At 49.0% G+C, this 18249-nt stretch overlaps 1 protein-coding gene across 2 annotated transcripts in view; it reads right to left on the minus strand.

Annotated features, from left to right (window-relative positions):
• The window catches only part of LOC138252918 (avidin-like), a 57171-nt gene extending 39159 nt beyond the window's left edge, over positions 1-18012 (minus strand). For both annotated transcript variants that reach the window (XM_069205778.1, XM_069205777.1), the window contains exon 1: positions 17887-18012. In XM_069205778.1, the coding sequence (XP_069061879.1) occupies positions 17887-17964 (78 nt within the window). In that variant the 5' untranslated portion in view covers positions 17965-18012. The remainder of the gene's footprint in view (positions 1-17886) is intronic.
• Positions 18013-18249: the final 237 nt, after the last annotated feature.

Raw genomic sequence — 18249 nt, forward strand, 5'->3', positions numbered from 1 at the left:
GTTTTATATCATTTCACACTCCATTACATTGGTTCCCCACACATTAGGCCAATTCTATCAGTCAGAACCGACGCATCGGATCTGTTTTTTGACGCATTGCTGAAATTGAGCATGTTCTAAGCCTGATTTTAGCAGTGTGTCATTTTTGGGGCAGATGCGTTGCGGCATTCTTCCCACAGATGTGTGAGCATTTCTAATGCACTGTGTGACTTTATGCCATGGTGCGTCATAAATACGACCCATCAAAAGCACTTGGATCTGTTATACCGATGTGCAAGATCTTCTGATGCATCGTTGCCTTCATGCAGTGATGCATCAGTTCTTGTAAATATGCCCCCTAATATTTAATTTGTAAAGTGCATGGGGATACTTGCAAAGGTATGTTTTAAAACTGGACATAGGGACATTGTTCAGCACATTGCACCGGTGAGCAGATGGGACTAATCATCTTAGGTATTACTTGCATACAGGCCAGGGGCCTCATTTACAAGAACTGATGCATCACTGCATTGTGGCAGCGATGCATACAAAAAGAACTTGCACTTTGGTAATGCCATGTATGCGTCGTATATACAATATGTTGCTCCATGGCATAGGGTCCCAGGATGTATCAGAAATTCTGACGCATCCAAGGGAAGGATGCTGCAACACATCCACTCAAAAAGTGACTCATTGCTGAAGTTGGTTTCAGAATTGATGCAACTTCAACAATGCATCAGAAGTCTGAGGCGATGTGTCATTTCAAATTGACTCATGGAGCCTAATGTGTTAGGACCAATGTAAAAGACCGTGAAATGGTAGAACATCACCTTCTACACTTTTGCATTGGTCCTAGATGTAAGAGGTAATGTATACAGTATGGCTATGTGTCACATTACAGTGGGCATGGCCTACTGATGTATATCTACAGACCTGAGTATGTGTGACATTGTGAGTGACAGTGTAATGTAAGTGAATACAAGGATGTGTTGGAATGTGAAGTGGCAATACATGTATTACCTACTTTATGTGTGTGCTTACCTTTGGTCCTTCGGGGTACTCAGACCTGGATTTGTTGATCCATTCATCTTTGGAGAAGTGACAATCCTGTTCCTTGCAAAAAGTACACAATGCCACATTGACTTGCTGCAGTGGATGATAGGCTCACAGGTGCCATGGTCCTAGGTTGGTCATGGGGTCCTACAACATGATTGACACATGTGTAGACCTACTACAAACAGTGGGGAGGTGCAAAACAGACATCTTCCAGGATGTGAAGTGACTTCAAATAGCCATGATCCTGTTTTAAAGCTAATGCGTCAGTCCCTAAACCTGGGATTTGGTGGCATAGGAATTCTGACGCATTGAAGTCTATGCGTGATGCATCTTGAAGAAGCGTCAAACATGGAAAATGATGTAAATACCACCACAACACTTGTAAGTGACTTTTTTAGACAGAACGCCAACTCTGCATACTTCAAAATGTACGTGAAGCAGGCGGATTCCGCACAGGTTTTGTTTTACACATGCATCACTTTGTAAATATGGAGCTAACACAGCACCACCACTGAGTCAAAAGAAGTGACACAACGGCGGTGCAAGCTCCTTGTAAATGAGGCTCCAGGACTTTAGCAGCCTACCAAAATTAGCTTGTGCAGATTCCCGATCCACACTTTGGGAAAGGCTTCTTTACAGCTATACCACCTGTACAAACGTCCACTTCCTCCTCATGTACCGGCCTTCCCAAACCCCTCAAGTACTGGTACCACAATACCACCCTCATTATCACCATTATTCACCAGTACTCCCATATCGGCCCCATTCCAGACTCGAAGCACAGGCTTTATGGCCAGGCTCATGTTTCTGTCACCCTAGACCCCAGCCCCCTGTGCATACCCCCCCCCCCCCCCTCCAGCCAGTTTGTAATTCTTGTTCATCCTAGGGCGTGAAGTGTGAGCCTGTTAACCCAGAGCTGAGATGGCACCCTCTGCACACGACAACACCGCAACAGCTGCCACTCATTCAATGTACCTGTAGGTTGTCTCTCACAGTGCCTAGAATAGATATCACTGCCACACAATGCAACATAATGATTGACCTTGATGGGGGAGAGACTGAAGCAACCTGAAAGGATTCACACCTATTACTGGCAACAATCACCTCTTGCTCCTGAATCCACTGAGCAGTCTAACCCAATAAGGGGGTGAACTGTTTCTATTCGACATACAAAATAAGCAGTGGCCACTGCTTGCTGCAAGACACTTGTGATAATAACCTGAGGTTACCTTATATTTTATGGGGAGCTCTCACAACCCCAATCTTTCAGCTTCTCAGCACTGTCAATAACGTGGCTAACTCTTATCCATATCAGCAATACTCATATGATCTCAGAATGAAAGGCTGTGACACCACCCAGGAATTCCAATCTGCACAAAGGACACAGCAGTAGGTGTCTTACCGAACTGAACCATGTGACATGTAAAATGGAATGACACCCTTCTAGTGGTTCAATCATTGAAACCCCCAGGTCCACAGGGAGAAGGAAGGAAGTCTGTGGAAAAGTTTACAGACAGTGCCCCCTTACCCTGCTGCAGACCTACGTAGTGAAGCTAGTGAAGCTAGTAGGAGACCTTTACAGACTGTGACCCCTCTTACCTGGTTTCTGATAGAACAGGTGAGGCCCACAAAGGAGAAGGACTGGGGCCCTGGAGAGATTTACAGGTTAGATATATGTACTTTGCTGCAGACAGAGGTGGTGAGGGCCAGGCCCACAGGGAGAAGGATTGGAGCCCTGGAGAGATTTACAGGTTACACCTCCTTACCTTGGCGCACCCAGGTACACGGGGACAAGTACTGGGGACCTGGAGAGAAATACAGTTTACAGCTCTTTTCTTTGCACACACAGGGGTGGTGAGAGCCAGTACCACAGTGAGAAGGGCTGGGGACCTGAAGAGATTTACAGGTAACACCTCTTAACCTTGCTACTGATTGAAGTGGTGAGGGCCAGTCTCACAGGAGAAAGACTGGGGGCTGGAGAGATGAACAGGTTATGCCTCCTTACCTTGTTGCATACAGAGGTGGTGAGAGCCACTCTCACAGGGAAAAGGACTGTGGGGTTGGAGAGATTTACAAGTTACACCGCCTTACCTTGCTGCTGACAAATGTGGTGAGTTCCAGCCCCAATGGTGAAGGACTGGGGCCCTGGAGAGATTTATAGATTACAACTCCTTATCTTGCTGCAAACAGAGGTGGTGAGAGCCAGTCCCACAGGGAGACGAACTGGGGGCCTGGGGAGATTTACAGGTTACACCTCCTTACCTTGCAGATCACAAGTGTGGTGAGTCCCAGACCCACAGGGTGAAGGATTGGGGCCCTGGAGGGATTTATAGGTTACACCTACAGTTTAGATTACTCTGCAGACAGAGATGGTTAGGGCCAGTCACACAGGGAGAAAGGTTGGGGCCTTAAGAGATTTACAGGTTACACCTCCTAGCCATGCTGCTGAAAGAAGTGGTAAGGGCAGACCCACAGGGAGAAGGACTGTGGGCCTGGAGGGATATGCATATTACAGCTCCTTACCTTGCTGCACACAGAGGTGGTGAGGTCCGGTCACAAAGGAAGAGGTGCTGGGGGCATGGAGAGATTTACAGGTTGCACTTCCTAACCATGCTGCAGAGAAATGTGGTGTGAGCCAGACTCCCTGGGAGAAGGACTGAGGACCAAGAGACATTAACAGGTTACACCTCCTTACCTTGCCGCACACAGAGGTGGGGAGAGCCAGACCCACAGGGAAAAGGACTGGGGGTCTGGAGACATTTACAGGTTACACCTCCTTAACTTGGCCCACACAGAGGTGGTGAGAGCCAGTCCCACAGGGAGAAGGACTGGGGGCCTGGAGACATTTACAGGTTTCACCTCCTTATCTTATTGCACAAAGAGGTGATGAAGGTCAGTCACACAGGGAGGACTGTGGGCTTGGAGAGATTGACAGGTTACACCTCCGTGCCTTGCTGCTGACAGAAGTGGTGAGAGCCAGTCTCACCGGGAGAAGGACTGGGGGCCTGGAGACATTTACAGGTTATATTGCCTTACCTTGCTGATGACAGAGTTGGTGAGGGTCAGTCCCATAACGAGGACTAGGTGTCAGGTGAGATTTACATGTTGCACCTCCTAACCTTGCTGCAGACAGAGGTGGTCGGGCCAGTCACACAATGAGAAGGGCTGGGCCTGGAGAAATTTACAGGTTGCACATTCTTACCTTGCTGCACAGAGAGGTGGTGAGAGCCAGTCCCACAGGGTGAATGACTGGGGCCTGGAGAGATTTACAGGTTACACCTTCTGCCCTTGATGCTGACACAGGTGGTGAGAGCCAGACCCAAAAGTAAAAGGATTGGGACCCTGGAGAGATTTGCAAGTTACACCTCCATACCTTGCTGCACACAGAGTTGGTGAGAGGCAGACCTACAGGAAAAAGTACTCAGGCCAGGAGAGATTTACAGGTTATACCTCCTTAGCGCCGTGGACCCTGGTCCTCGCTCTATCCGCTGGTTCAACTTCAACACACTACACACCCTCAACCTGTGAAGATCTTCAGCTAGCTTCCTAGCCGACCAGAGGAACACTCAATGACCTTTCTCATTTCATGCATGCTCTCTCACCCTCCACTGACCACCACACGATCCGGAACCAAGCGCAGAATACCAACTCAAGTGCATACTCCTCAATACACGCTCCAGCATCAAGCAGGCAGTAGATGTCTGAAAACCCCTCGACTTGACCGCCCCGGATGTCGCCTTCCTCACTGAGACATGGTTCACCCCCACCTCAGGCCTGGACATCACCATGGCAATCCCAAACAATTACAAAATCATCCACAAGGACAGAGCCAAATGTCCAGAAGGAGGCATCACCTTAGCCTACAAGAACACCCTCCGCCTGACCAACAAGTCACATAGTCAGCCAACCCATAAACACCTACACTTCCAGATCCAGACCAACCCCAAATCCTCCCTCCTTTGCACACTCATCTGCACTCCCCCCGGAACCCGACATCAATTCAGCGAAGACATTGCTGACCTTGTTAGCCCCCCGAGCTCTCGCCTCCAGCGACTACCTCATACTCGGTGAACTCAACTTCCACCTTAATATCCACAATGACCCCAACACCACAAACCTCTTGGACAACCTTGCAACACTTCGCCTCAAACAACTTGTCAACATCCCCAACCACACAGCTGAAAACATCCTCTACCCCATCTTCTCAGCAGCGAACAACATCACCATCTCTCACACCTCTGAACACCATTGGACTGACCACAAGTGCATCCACTTTACCTTCACGAAGAACCCTGAATGCCACTATGCTCCCCCTGCCCTCTTCTCGGCAGACACTGGGGCGAAGTTACAGAAGAGCAACTCACCAACGCTCTCAGCCACTCCCACCCACCGGATGCAGCAAACACCAATGAATCCACACATAATCTACGCTGCTGGTTATCAGAATGTGCTAACAGCGTAACCCCCCCAGGAAACCCGCAGGTAACCAACAAAGCAAAACACCTAAATGGTTCATGACAGACCTAAAAGAGTCTAAACGCTCCTGTAGACAGCTGGAAAGGAAATGGAGGAGCATAAAATCAACCAAAGACTGCATAGCCTACAAGAACGCAGTCACCACGCACCACCAGAACATCAGAGATATCAAAAATAGCCGACATTCAAGAACGCCTCAGCACCAGCGCTCATAACAGCAAGGAGCTCTTTGCCATCATCAAGGAGTTCATGAACCTCTGGACAGACACCTCATCCATCCCTCCCTCCCAACACCGCTACGATGACATCTGCACCTACTTCCACCAGAAAATCCTGTACATATTCCAAGGCTTCAAGAACCAAAGCCCAACCACACTGTCCACCATGGACCCGCACCACACCAGATCATGAACTCCTGGACCCCCATCACCACAGTGGATACCCAAAGACTCATAAACTCCATCCACTCTGGAGCACTCTCGGATCTGTGCTCTCATTACATCTTCAACCTGGCTAGTGCCACCATAGCACTTGAGCTCTGCCGCACTATCAACCGATCCTTCGAGGCAACCACCTTCTCATCAAACTGGAAGCCCGCCAAAATCAATCCGCTTCTCAAGAAACCCACTACCGACCCAAGGGAGCTGAAAAACTACAGACCCATCTTTCCGCTCCCTTTCCCAGCCAAAGTAACGGAAAAGACCTTCCACCAGCAACAGACTGAATTCCTCAAGACACACCAAATCCTAGATCCATCACATTCCAGATTCAGGAGCAGCCACAGCACTGAAACTCAACCTCCTTGACCTTTCCGCTGCATTCAACATCGTCTCCCACTCCACCCTCTACGTCAGACTCCACGACGCCGGCATCTGCAATGAAGCAATAGAATGGATCAGATCCTTCCTTACTGAAAGTACATAGAGTGTCATACTACTGTCGTTCACCTCAGAATCCAAAGAAACATGCTGCGTAGTGCCCCAACAATCATCACTCAGCCCCACGCTTTTCAACATCTACATGGCCCTGCTCGCCAATATCATCAAACAACACGGGCTGAACATTGTTTCCTATGCCAACGATACCCAACTGATCCTCTCTCTGTCGAACGACCCTGTAAAGGCCAAGAGAAATTTCCACAATAGGATGAGAGCAGTCTCCGGCAGGATGGAAGCCAGCTGCTTCAAACTCAACCTGGACAACACAGAGATCCTCGTAATCGGATCCATTCCCGCTGCCTGGAATGCCTCCTGGTAGCCTACTGCACTAGGAAACACCCCTGCTCCCACTGACAGCGCACGCAATATGGGCATCATCCTGGACTTCTCTCTGTACATGACCCACCATATCAATGCTGTCTCGCCATCATGTTTCCACATGCCTCGACTCGTTCGAAAGATTTTCAAGTGGATTCCCACTGACACGAGGACTGCCACCCATGCACTTGTCACTAGCAAACTGGACTATGGCAACTCACTCTATTCAGGCACCACCAAGAAACTGCAATCAACACTACAAAGAATCCAGAAAGCAGCAGCCAGGCTCATTCTGGACATCCCCGACACAGCCACATTTACTCCCACCTCAAAGACTTACACTGGCTCCCAGTCAGCAAGCGCATCACATGTAAACTTCTGATTCACACCTACAAGGCAGTACACAACATAGGACTAGCATAACTCAACCACCGCCTCACCTTCTACGTACCCTACAGACAACTCTGTTCTTCCCAACTCGCCCTCTCAGCCATTTCCAAGATTCAAAGAAGCACAGCAGGAGAAAGATCCTTCTCCTAACTTGCAGCCCGGACAAACACGCTACCTCTCAAACTCAGACAGACTGCATTACTGAAGCAGTTCAGGAAGGACCTCAAGACCTGGCTTTTCGATTGAGCAGCAAGCTAGCAAACAGCACCTTGAGACCCCATGGATGATTAGCTGCGCTATAGAAATAGTGTTTGATTGATTGATTGATTGCTTAGCTTGCTACTGACAGAGGTGGTGTGGGTGTAGGAGGCTGGACTGGCTTGTAGTGAGTACCAAGGGATACTTGCACCTTGCACCAGGCCCAGTTATCCCTTATTAGTGTATAGGGTGTCTAGCAGCTTAGGCTGATAGATAATGGTAGCTTAGCAAAGCAGCTCAGGCTGAACTAGGAGACGTGTGAAGCTACTACAGTACCACTTAGTGTCATATGCACAATATCATAAGAAAACACAATACACAGTTATACTAAAAATAAAGGTACTTTATTTTTATGACAATATGCCAAAGTATCTTAGAGTGTACCCTCAGTAAGAGGATAGGAAATATACACAAGATATATATACACAATAGCAAAAATATGCAGTATAGTCTTAGAAAACAGTGCAAACAATGTATAATTACAATAGGATGCAATGGGGAAACATAGGGATAGGGGCAACACAAACCATATACTCCAAAAGTGGAATGTGAACCACGAATGGACCCCAAACCTATGTGACCTTGTAGAGGGTCGCTGGGACTATTAGAAAATAGTGAGAGTTAGAAAAATAACCCTCCCCAAGACCCTGAAAAGTGAGTGCAAAGTGCACCAAAGTTCCCCTAAGGACAAAATAGTCGTGTTAGAGGGAGAATGCAAGGAAAACACAAATCAGCAATGCAACAACGATGGATTCCTGTCTGAAGGTACCTGTGGAACAAGGGGACCAAGTCCAAAAGTCACAAGCAGCTCGGAGATGGGCAGATGCCCAAGAAATGCCAGCGGTTGGTGCAAAGAAGCTCTTACTAGGCTGAAGAACTGTGAATACTGCAGGAACGACAAGGGCTAGAGACTTCCCCTTTGGAGGATGGATCCCCCACGCCTTGGAGAGTCGTGCAGAAGTGTTTTCCCGCCGGATGGACGCCAACAAGCCTTGCTACACGCAAATCGTGCGTTTGGCGTTTTTGGACGCTGCTGGGGCCCAGGAGGGACCAGGAGGTCGCAAATTGGACCTGCAGAGAGAGGGGACGTCGAGCAAGACAAAGAGCCCTCACTGAAGCAGGTAGCACCCGGAGAAGTGCCAGAAACAGGCACTACGAGGATGCGTGAAACGGTGCTCGCCGAAGTTGCACAAAGGAGTCCCACGTCGCCGGAGACCAACTTAGAAAGTCGTGCAATGCAGGTTAGAGTGCCGTGGACCCAGGCTTGGCTGTGCACACAGGATTTCCGCCGGAAGTGCACAGGGGCCGGAGAAGCTTGCAAAGTCGCGGTTCCCAGCAATGCAGCCCAGCGAGGTGAGGCAAGGACTTACCTCCACCAAACTTGGGCTGAAGAGTCACTGGACTGCGGGGGTCACTTGGACGGTGTCGCTGGATTCGAGGGACCTCGCTCGTCGTGCTGAGAGGAGACCCAAGGGACCGGAGATGCAGCTTTTTGGTGCCTGCGGTTGCAGGGGGAAGATTCCGTCGACCCACGGGAGATTTCTTCGGAGCTTCTGGTGCAGAGAGGAGGCAGACTACCCCCACAGCATGCACAAGCAGGAAAACAGTCGAGAAGGCGGCAGGATCAGCGTTACAGAGTTGCAGTAGTCGTCTTTGCTACTATGTTGCAGGTTTGCAGGCTTCCAGCGCGGTCAGCGGTCGATTCCTTATCAGAAGGTGAAGAGGGAGATGCAGAGGAACTCGGCTGAGCTCATGCATTCGTTATCTAAAATTTCCCCAGAGACAGAGACCCTAAATAGCCAGAAAAGAGGGTTTGGCTACCTAGGAGAGAGGAAAGGCTACTAACACCTGAAGGAGCCTATCACAAGGAGTCTCTGACGTCACCTGGTGGCACTGGCCACTCAGAGCAGTCCAGTGTGCCAGCAGCACCTCTGTTTCCAAGATGGCAGAGGTCTGGAGCACACTGGAGGAGCTCTGGACACCTCCCAGGGGAGGTGCAGGTCAGGGGAGTGGTCACTCCCCTTTCCTTTGTCCAGTTTCGCGCCAGAGCAGGGGCTAAGGGGTCCCTGAACCGGTGTAGACTGGCTTATGCAGAATTGGGCACATCTGTGCCCAACAAAGCATTTCCAGAGGCTGGGGGAGGCTACTCCTCCCCTGCCTTCACACCATTTTCCAAAGGGAGAGGGTGTCACACCCTCTCTCAGAGGAAGTTCTTTGTTCTGCCATCCTGGGCCAGGCCTGGCTGGACCCCAGGAGGGCAGCTGCCTGTCTGAGGGGTTGGCAGCAGCAGCAGCTGTAGTGAAACCCCAGGAAGGGCAGTGGCAGTACCAGGATCTGTGCTACAGACCACTGGGATCATGGAATTGTACCAACAATGCCAGGATGGCATAGAGGGGGCAATTCCATGATCATAGACATGTTACATGGCCATATTCGGAGTTACCATGGTGAAGCTACATATAGGTAGTGACCTATATGTAGTGCACGCGTGTAATGGTGTCCCCGCACTCACAAAGTTCAGTGAATTGGCTCTGAACAATGTGGGGGCACCTTGGCTAGTGCCAGGGTGCCCTCACACTAAGTAACTTTGCACCTAACCTTTACCAGGTAAAGGTTAGACATATAGGTGACTTATAAGTTACTTAAGTGCAGTGTAAAATGGCTGTGAAATAACGTGGACGTTATTTCACTCAGGCTGCAGTGGCAGGCCTGTGTAAGAATTGTCAGAGCTCCCTATGGGTGGCAAAAGAAATGCTGCAGCCCATAGGGATCTCCTGGAACCCCAATACCCTGGGTACCTCAGTACCATATACTAGGGAATTATAAGGGTGTTCCAGTAAGCCAATGTAAATTGGTAAAAATGGTCACTAGCCTGTTAGTGACAATTTGAAAGTAATGAGAGAGCATAACCACTGAGGTTCTGGTTAGCAGAGCCTCAGTGAGACAGTTAGGCACCACACAGGGAACATATACATGCACACCTATGAGCACTGGGGCCCTGTGTGACAGGGTCCCAGTGACACATACATATAGGCCACAAACCTATGAGCACTGGGGTCCTGACTAGCAGGATCCCAGTGACACATAACAACCATACTGAAAACATGGTGTTTTCACTATGAGCACTGAGGCCTGGCTATCAGGATCCCAGTGAGACAGTGAAAACAGTGACAAACACCCTGACATACACTCACAAACAGGCCAAAAGTGGGGGTAACAAGGCTAGAAAGAGGCTACCTTCTCACACAACCCCCCCCCAAACGAAGGACAATAAGGCTAACCTTGGCCAGTTGAGACTTTATTGTCTAAGTGGTGATAAGTAGAGAGTAGCTCTGCAATAGACTGGTTACTCCCTTTATCATCCACTATATGGTTACTTCCCTGTGGGGATGTAAACCACCCTGTTTGAAGTTTTTTAGCTAAGCAACAATGTGAAGATGTATTTTCAGAGTTTCTATCAGTAAGTTTTAGTTTAGAGCAGTGGGAATTGTCCACTGAACCTATTTGTAGTGATGGAAATGCCAGACAGGGATGCTGTCTCAGAAAAGCCATAGCTGGGCAAAAACTTTGTCCATCTGGCTGGAAGAGAGAACAGGGATGCTGTTTCTCTTGAGTTGGAGCAGGGCAGGGATGCTGTCCTATGAGCTCCACACTAGGGCAGGGATGCTGTCCTAAGTGTTGTGAGGTAGTGCAGGGTTTCTGCACTAAAGTTTCTCTGGGAGGGTTGGAGGGATGCTCCATGTTAACTAAAATGGTGCTGTTTTTCTCACCAATGTTAGTTATCCCACAGAGAGGTACTTCCACCTCAGGGAGTCTAGCTTTGCCAGCTGATGATTCCCTTGGAACAGGTGCCACCCCAGGAGAGGTTTCTCCCACCACAGGAATAGTATCCTGAATGGTAGGGTGGTTAGGGGATACTGTGATACCCTTTTTACCTGTTGATGGAGAGGGATCCTGAGTTTTCAGGCCTTCTCTCCTTTGCTTTTTCATTTCACTTGAAATGAGAGGGAACAATTCCTCAGGGATGCCCAGCATGGCTGCATGGGCATAAAACTCTACATCAGCCCAACCTGAGGCCTCTAGGTCATTACCTAAGAGACAGTCTACAGGTAAGCTAGGTGATACCACCACCTGCTTAGGGCCAGTAACTCCACCCCAACTAAACTGAATTATAGCTAAGGGAAGAAACTTAGTGGAGTTATGGACATCAATAATCTTATACTGTTGTCCAATGATGTGTTGTTCAGGAGGCACTAGGTTTTCAGTCACCAAAGTGAAACTGGCACCTGTGTCCCTGTAGGCCAAGGCCTCAACACCATTTATTGAAACTGTCTGCCTGTACTTATCCATTGTAAGGGGACCAGCAGCCAGTGTGGCAAGGCCAATGCCACTAGGTGTGACAGAAACTGTCTTGGGACTGATTACATCAGTTTCCACTATGGACCCATAAGTGAACCCAACTACACCCTTTGCTTGACTGTTGCCAGCAGTCCCACCACTAGTATCACTACTGCTAGGGGCACTAGAGCTTGATGTATTAGTGGTGGTAGGCTCAGGGGGTTTACCTGGACAGGACTTATCCCCTGGCCTATGGCCTCTGTTTTTACACACAAAGCACCAAGGCTTTTTAATGTGTGCAGGTTGGGAAGAAGAGGAAGAATTTGTTTTATCCCCACCCTCTGAAGAGTGTTTAAGATTTGAAGTGGGATCTTTGGTTTTACCCTTATCCCCATGCTTATCTTGAGATTTTTCACCATCTTTCTTCTTATTGCCATCTTTGTCACCCCCTGTATGAACTTTTCTGTTCACCCTTGTTCTGACCCATTTGTCTGCCTTCTTTCCCAATTCTTGGGGAGAGGTCAGATCAGAGTCTACCAGGTACTGGTGCAACAAATCAGACACACAATTATTAAGTATATGCTCTCTCAGGATTGTGTTATACAGGCTTTCATAATCAGTAACTTTACTGCCATGTAACCACCCCTCCAAGGCCTTCACTGAATGGTCAATGAAATCAACCCAGTCTTGTGAAGACTCCTTTTTGGTCTCTCTGAACTTTATCCTGTACTGTTCAGTGGTTAAGCCATAACCATCCAGGAGTGCATTCTTAAGAACTGTAAAATTATTGGCATCATTTTCTTTCACTGTAAGGAGCCTATCCCTACCTTTTCCACTAAATGATAGCCATAGGATAGCAGCCCACTGCTTTTGAGGGACATCCTGTACAGCACAGGCCCTCTCAAGTGCAGCAAACCACTTGTTAATGTCATCCCCCTCCTTGTAAGGGGGAACTATCTTATGCAGATTCCTGGAATCATGCTCTTTTGCAGGATGACTATGGGGAATACTGCTGCTGCCACCATGGGTATCTAAACCCATTTTCTGTCTTTCCCTCTCTATTTCTAAAGACTGTCTATCCAAATCCAGCTGTTGCTTCTTGAGCTTCAGTCTGGTTTGCTCCACTCTCAATCTATTGAGCTCCCTTTCCAACAATCTGTCATCAGGGTGGGTGGGAGGGACATTTCTAGATACAGAGGTATGATGGGAATGAACAGAAGGAGACCTGTCCCTTACAGAGGGCACCCTAACAGCTTGGCTACCAGTATAATGTGAGAGCACATCATCAGTATGATGTGATTCAACCTCTGTACCAACTATGCTAGACTGTCTAGTAATGGGCAGGCTGAGAAGTTTCTTTCCTGAACCTTTTCCTGGGGGAGTCCCTGGATCAGATTGAGAACCATTAGCTACTTTTTCTACAGATTGGGCACTTATGGCCTTATCCTGTACTCTAAGCATATTAATTAACAGTTCTAAGGAAGGATTCTTCCCTACACTCAAACCTCTCTCTATGCAGAGACTCCTTGCTCCTTTCCAGCTAAGGTGATCATATGCAAGTTTGGACAGTTCAACTTTTTGGCCTGTGCCAGACATTTTTAGAGAGAGTTAAAGTGATAGACAAAGAGAAAAAAAAGTTTTCAGAACTTTTTGGAAAGACAGAAAAAACTTTTTAAACTTTTAAGAACTTTTTGAAAGTTTAGAAGTACTTTTCAGCACTTAGAAAAGAGTGAAAAGAGGAAATGCAAAACTTTTTGGCTATGTGTATATACACTGACCTTGTTTTGTATATTTTTCTCTTATGAAAAGTACAATGACAAGAGTGGTAAGTAGTCTCAAAGCACTTATCCCACCACTGCACAACCAATGTAGGAGGCTGGACTGGCTTGTAGTGAGTACCAAGGGATACTTGCACCTTGCACCAGGCCCAGTTATCCCTTATTAGTGTATAGGGTGTCTAGCAGCTTAGGCTGATAGATAATGGTAGCTTAGCAAAGCAGCTCAGGCTGAACTAGGAGACGTGTGAAGCTACTACAGTACCACTTAGTGTCATATGCACAATATCATAAGAAAACACAATACACAGTTATACTAAAAATAAAGGTACTTTATTTTTATGACAATATGCCAAAGTATCTTAGAGTGTACCCTCAGTAAGAGGATAGGAAATATACACAAGATATATATACACAATAGCAAAAATATGCAGTATAGTCTTAGAAAACAGTGCAAACAATGTATAATTACAATAGGATGCAATGGGGAAACATAGGGATAGGGGCAACACAAACCATATACTCCAAAAGTGGAATGTGAACCACGAATGGACCCCAAACCTATGTGACCTTGTAGAGGGTCGCTGGGACTATTAGAAAATAGTGAGAGTTAGAAAAATAACCCTCCCCAAGACCCTGAAAAGTGAGTGCAAAGTGCACCAAAGTTCCCCTAAGGACAAAATAGTCGTGTTAGAGGGAGAATGCAAGGAAAACACAAATCAGCAATGCAACAACGATGGATTCCTGTCTGAAGGTACCTGTGGAACAAGGGGACCAAGTCCAAAAGTCACAAGCAGCTCGGAGATGGGCAGATGCCCAAGAAATGCCAGCGGTTGGTGCAAAGAAGCTCTTACTAGGCTGAAGAACTGTGAATACTGCAGGAACGACAAGGGCTAGAGACTTCCCCTTTGGAGGATGGATCCCCCACGCCTTGGAGAGTCGTGCAGAAGTGTTTTCCCGCCGGATGGACGCCAACAAGCCTTGCTACACGCAAATCGTGCGTTTGGCGTTTTTGGACGCTGCTGGGGCCCAGGAGGGACCAGGAGGTCGCAAATTGGACCTGCAGAGAGAGGAGACGTCGAGCAAGACAAAGAGCCCTCACTGAAGCAGGTAGCACCCGGAGAAGTGCCAGAAACAGGCACTACGAGGATGCGTGAAACGGTGCTTGCCGAAGTTGCACAAAGGAGTCCCACGTCGCCGGAGACCAACTTAGAAAGTCGTGCAATGCAGGTTAGAGTGCCGTGGACCCAGGCTTGGCTGTGCACACAGGATTTCCACCGGAAGTGCACAGGGGCCGGAGAAGCTTGCAAAGTCGCGGTTCCCAGCAATGCAGCCCAGCGAGGTGAGGCAAGGACTTACCTCCACCAAACTTGGGCTGAAGAGTCACTGGACTGCGGGGGTCACTTGGACGGTGTCGCTGGATTCGAGGGACCTCGCTCGTCGTGCTGAGAGGAGACCCAAGGGACCGGAGATGCAGCTTTTTGGTGCCTGCGGTTGCAGGGGGAAGATTCCGTCGACCCACGGGAGATTTCTTCGGAGCTTCTGGTGCAGAGAGGAGGCAGACTACCCCCACAGCATGCACAAGCAGGAAAACAGTCGAGAAGGCGGCAGGATCAGCGTTACAGAGTTGCAGTAGTCGTCTTTGCTACTATGTTGCAGGTTTGCAGGCTTCCAGCGCGGTCAGCGGTCGATTCCTTATCAGAAGGTGAAGAGGGAGATGCAGAGGAACTCGGCTGAGCTCATGCATTCGTTATCTAAAATTTCCCCAGAGACAGAGACCCTAAATAGCCAGAAAAGAGGGTTTGGCTACCTAGGAGAGAGGAAAGGCTACTAACACCTGAAGGAGCCTATCACAAGGAGTCTCTGACGTCACCTGGTGGCACTGGCCACTCAGAGCAGTCCAGTGTGCCAGCAGCACCTCTGTTTCCAAGATGGCAGAGGTCTGGAGCACACTGGAGGAGCTCTGGACACCTCCCAGGGGAGGTGCAGGTCAGGGGAGTGGTCACTCCCCTTTCCTTTGTCCAGTTTCGCGCCAGAGCAGGGGCTAAGGGGTCCCTGAACCGGTGTAGACTGGCTTATGCAGAATTGGGCACATCTGTGCCCAACAAAGCATTTCCAGAGGCTGGGGGAGGCTACTCCTCCCCTGCCTTCACACCATTTTCCAAAGGGAGAGGGTGTCACACCCTCTCTCAGAGGAAGTTCTTTGTTCTGCCATCCTGGGCCAGGCCTGGCTGGACCCCAGGAGGGCAGCTGCCTGTCTGAGGGGTTGGCAGCAGCAGCAGCTGTAGTGAAACCCCAGGAAGGGCAGTGGCAGTACCAGGATCTGTGCTACAGACCACTGGGATCATGGAATTGTACCAACAATGCCAGGATGGCATAGAGGGGGCAATTCCATGATCATAGACATGTTACATGGCCATATTCGGAGTTACCATGGTGAAGCTACATATAGGTAGTGACCTATATGTAGTGCACGCGTGTAATGGTGTCCCCGCACTCACAAAGTTCAGTGAATTGGCTCTGAACAATGTGGGGGCACCTTGGCTAGTGCCAGGGTGCCCTCACACTAAGTAACTTTGCACCTAACCTTTACCAGGTAAAGGTTAGACATATAGGTGACTTATAAGTTACTTAAGTGCAGTGTAAAATGGCTGTGAAATAACGTGGACGTTATTTCACTCAGGCTGCAGTGGCAGGCCTGTGTAAGAATTGTCAGAGCTCCCTATGGGTGGCAAAAGAAATGCTGCAGCCCATAGGGATCTCCTGGAACCCCAATACCCTGGGTACCTCAGTACCATATACTAGGGAATTATAAGGGTGTTCCAGTAAGCCAATGTAAATTGGTAAAAATGGTCACTAGCCTGTTAGTGACAATTTGAAAGTAATGAGAGAGCATAACCACTGAGGTTCTGGTTAGCAGAGCCTCAGTGAGACAGTTAGGCACCACACAGGGAACATATACATGCACACCTATGAGCACTGGGGCCCTGTGTGACAGGGTCCCAGTGACACATACATATAGGCCACAAACCTATGAGCACTGGGGTCCTGACTAGCAGGATCCCAGTGACACATAACAACCATACTGAAAACATGGTGTTTTCACTATGAGCACTGAGGCCTGGCTATCAGGATCCCAGTGAGACAGTGAAAACAGTGACAAACACCCTGACATACACTCACAAACAGGCCAAAAGTGGGGGTAACAAGGCTAGAAAGAGGCTACCTTCTCACAGTGGGCCAGTCTGAAAGGAGAAGAACAGGGCCCTAGAGAGATATACAGGTTACACCACCTTACCTTGGTGCAGACAGAGGTGGTGATAGCCAGTCAACAGGGAAAGGACTGGGCCCTGGAGAACATTACACGTTACACCACATTACCTTGCTGCAGACAGAGGTGGTGAGTGCCAGTCACACAGCGAGAAGGGCTGGGACCTGTAGAGATTTACAGGTTACACCTCCTTACCGTGCTGCACACAGAGGTGGTGAGGGCCAGTCCCACAGGCAGAAGTACTGGGGGCATGGATACATTTATGGGTTACACCTCCTTACCTAGCTGCACACAGAGGTGGTGAGGATCAGTCCCACATGGAGGACTGGGGCCTGGAGAGAGAGGTGGTGAGAGCCAGTCCCACAGGAAGAAGGATTGGGGCCTGGAGAGATTTACAGGATACACCTCCTTCCCTTGCAGCTCACAAGTGTGGTGAGTTCCAGACCCACAGGGTGAAGGATTGGGGCCCTGGAAAGATTTATAGGTTACACCTATAGATTACTTTGCAGAGGTGTTGAGAGCCAATCACACAGGGAAAAAGACTGGGGTGTGGAGAGATTTACAGGTTACCCACCCAACCTTGCTGCAGACAGAGGTGGTGGGCGTCAGACCCACAGGAAAAGGTCTCGGACCTGGAGAGATTCACAGGTTACACCTCCTTATGTTCTATAGACAGATGTGGTGATGGCCAGACCCACAGGGAGAAGGGCTGGGGCCTGGAGAGATTTACAGGTAACACCGCCTAACCTTTCTGCAGAGGTGGTGAGGGCTGGTCTCACAGGGAGGAGGACTGGGAAGTGGAGACATTTACAGGTTACACCTCCTTACTTTGCTGCAGTAGAGGTGGTGAGAGTCAAATCCACAGGGAGAAGCATGGGTGCCTGGAGAGAATTACATGTTACCCCTCCTTACCTTGCTGCAGTAGAGGTGGTGAGAGCCAATTCCACAGGGAACAAGATTAGGGCCCGGAGAGTTTTACAGATTACCCTCCACCACCCCAACCTTGCTGCTGACAGAGGTGGTGATGGCCAGTCACACAGGGAGAAGGGCTAGGGCCTGGGTAGATTTACAGATTACACCTCCTTACCTTGCTGCACACAGTGGTGGTGAGTGCCAGGCCGAGAAGGAGCAGGAGGGGAGTCTTAGTGCAATACCCAGGTGCCATGGTACCTTCTCATGGGTGCTACCAGTCCTATCCTTTGGTTAGACGCGGTTTCTATTTATATTCTAGAGGACAAGCCACATGCCTTCCCTCCCACTGTTAAAAAACTCCCCTGAGGTGGTGGAATGATGTAACCAGGGAGTTTCCCAGTCCACTGGAAGTTCCTTTTAATAGGAAATATTTGCTTTCTCACACATGAGTCAGCTAGGTTCCCAGCGAGCGGAGAGTGAAGAAAAGGTCAGGAAATCTTGTGTTTCAGAGAAGGTGGCAGAGGCATGTCAGAACACA

This window comes from Pleurodeles waltl, chromosome 1_2 (assembly GCF_031143425.1).
Source record: "Pleurodeles waltl isolate 20211129_DDA chromosome 1_2, aPleWal1.hap1.20221129, whole genome shotgun sequence".
NCBI lineage: Eukaryota > Metazoa > Chordata > Amphibia > Caudata > Salamandridae > Pleurodeles > Pleurodeles waltl.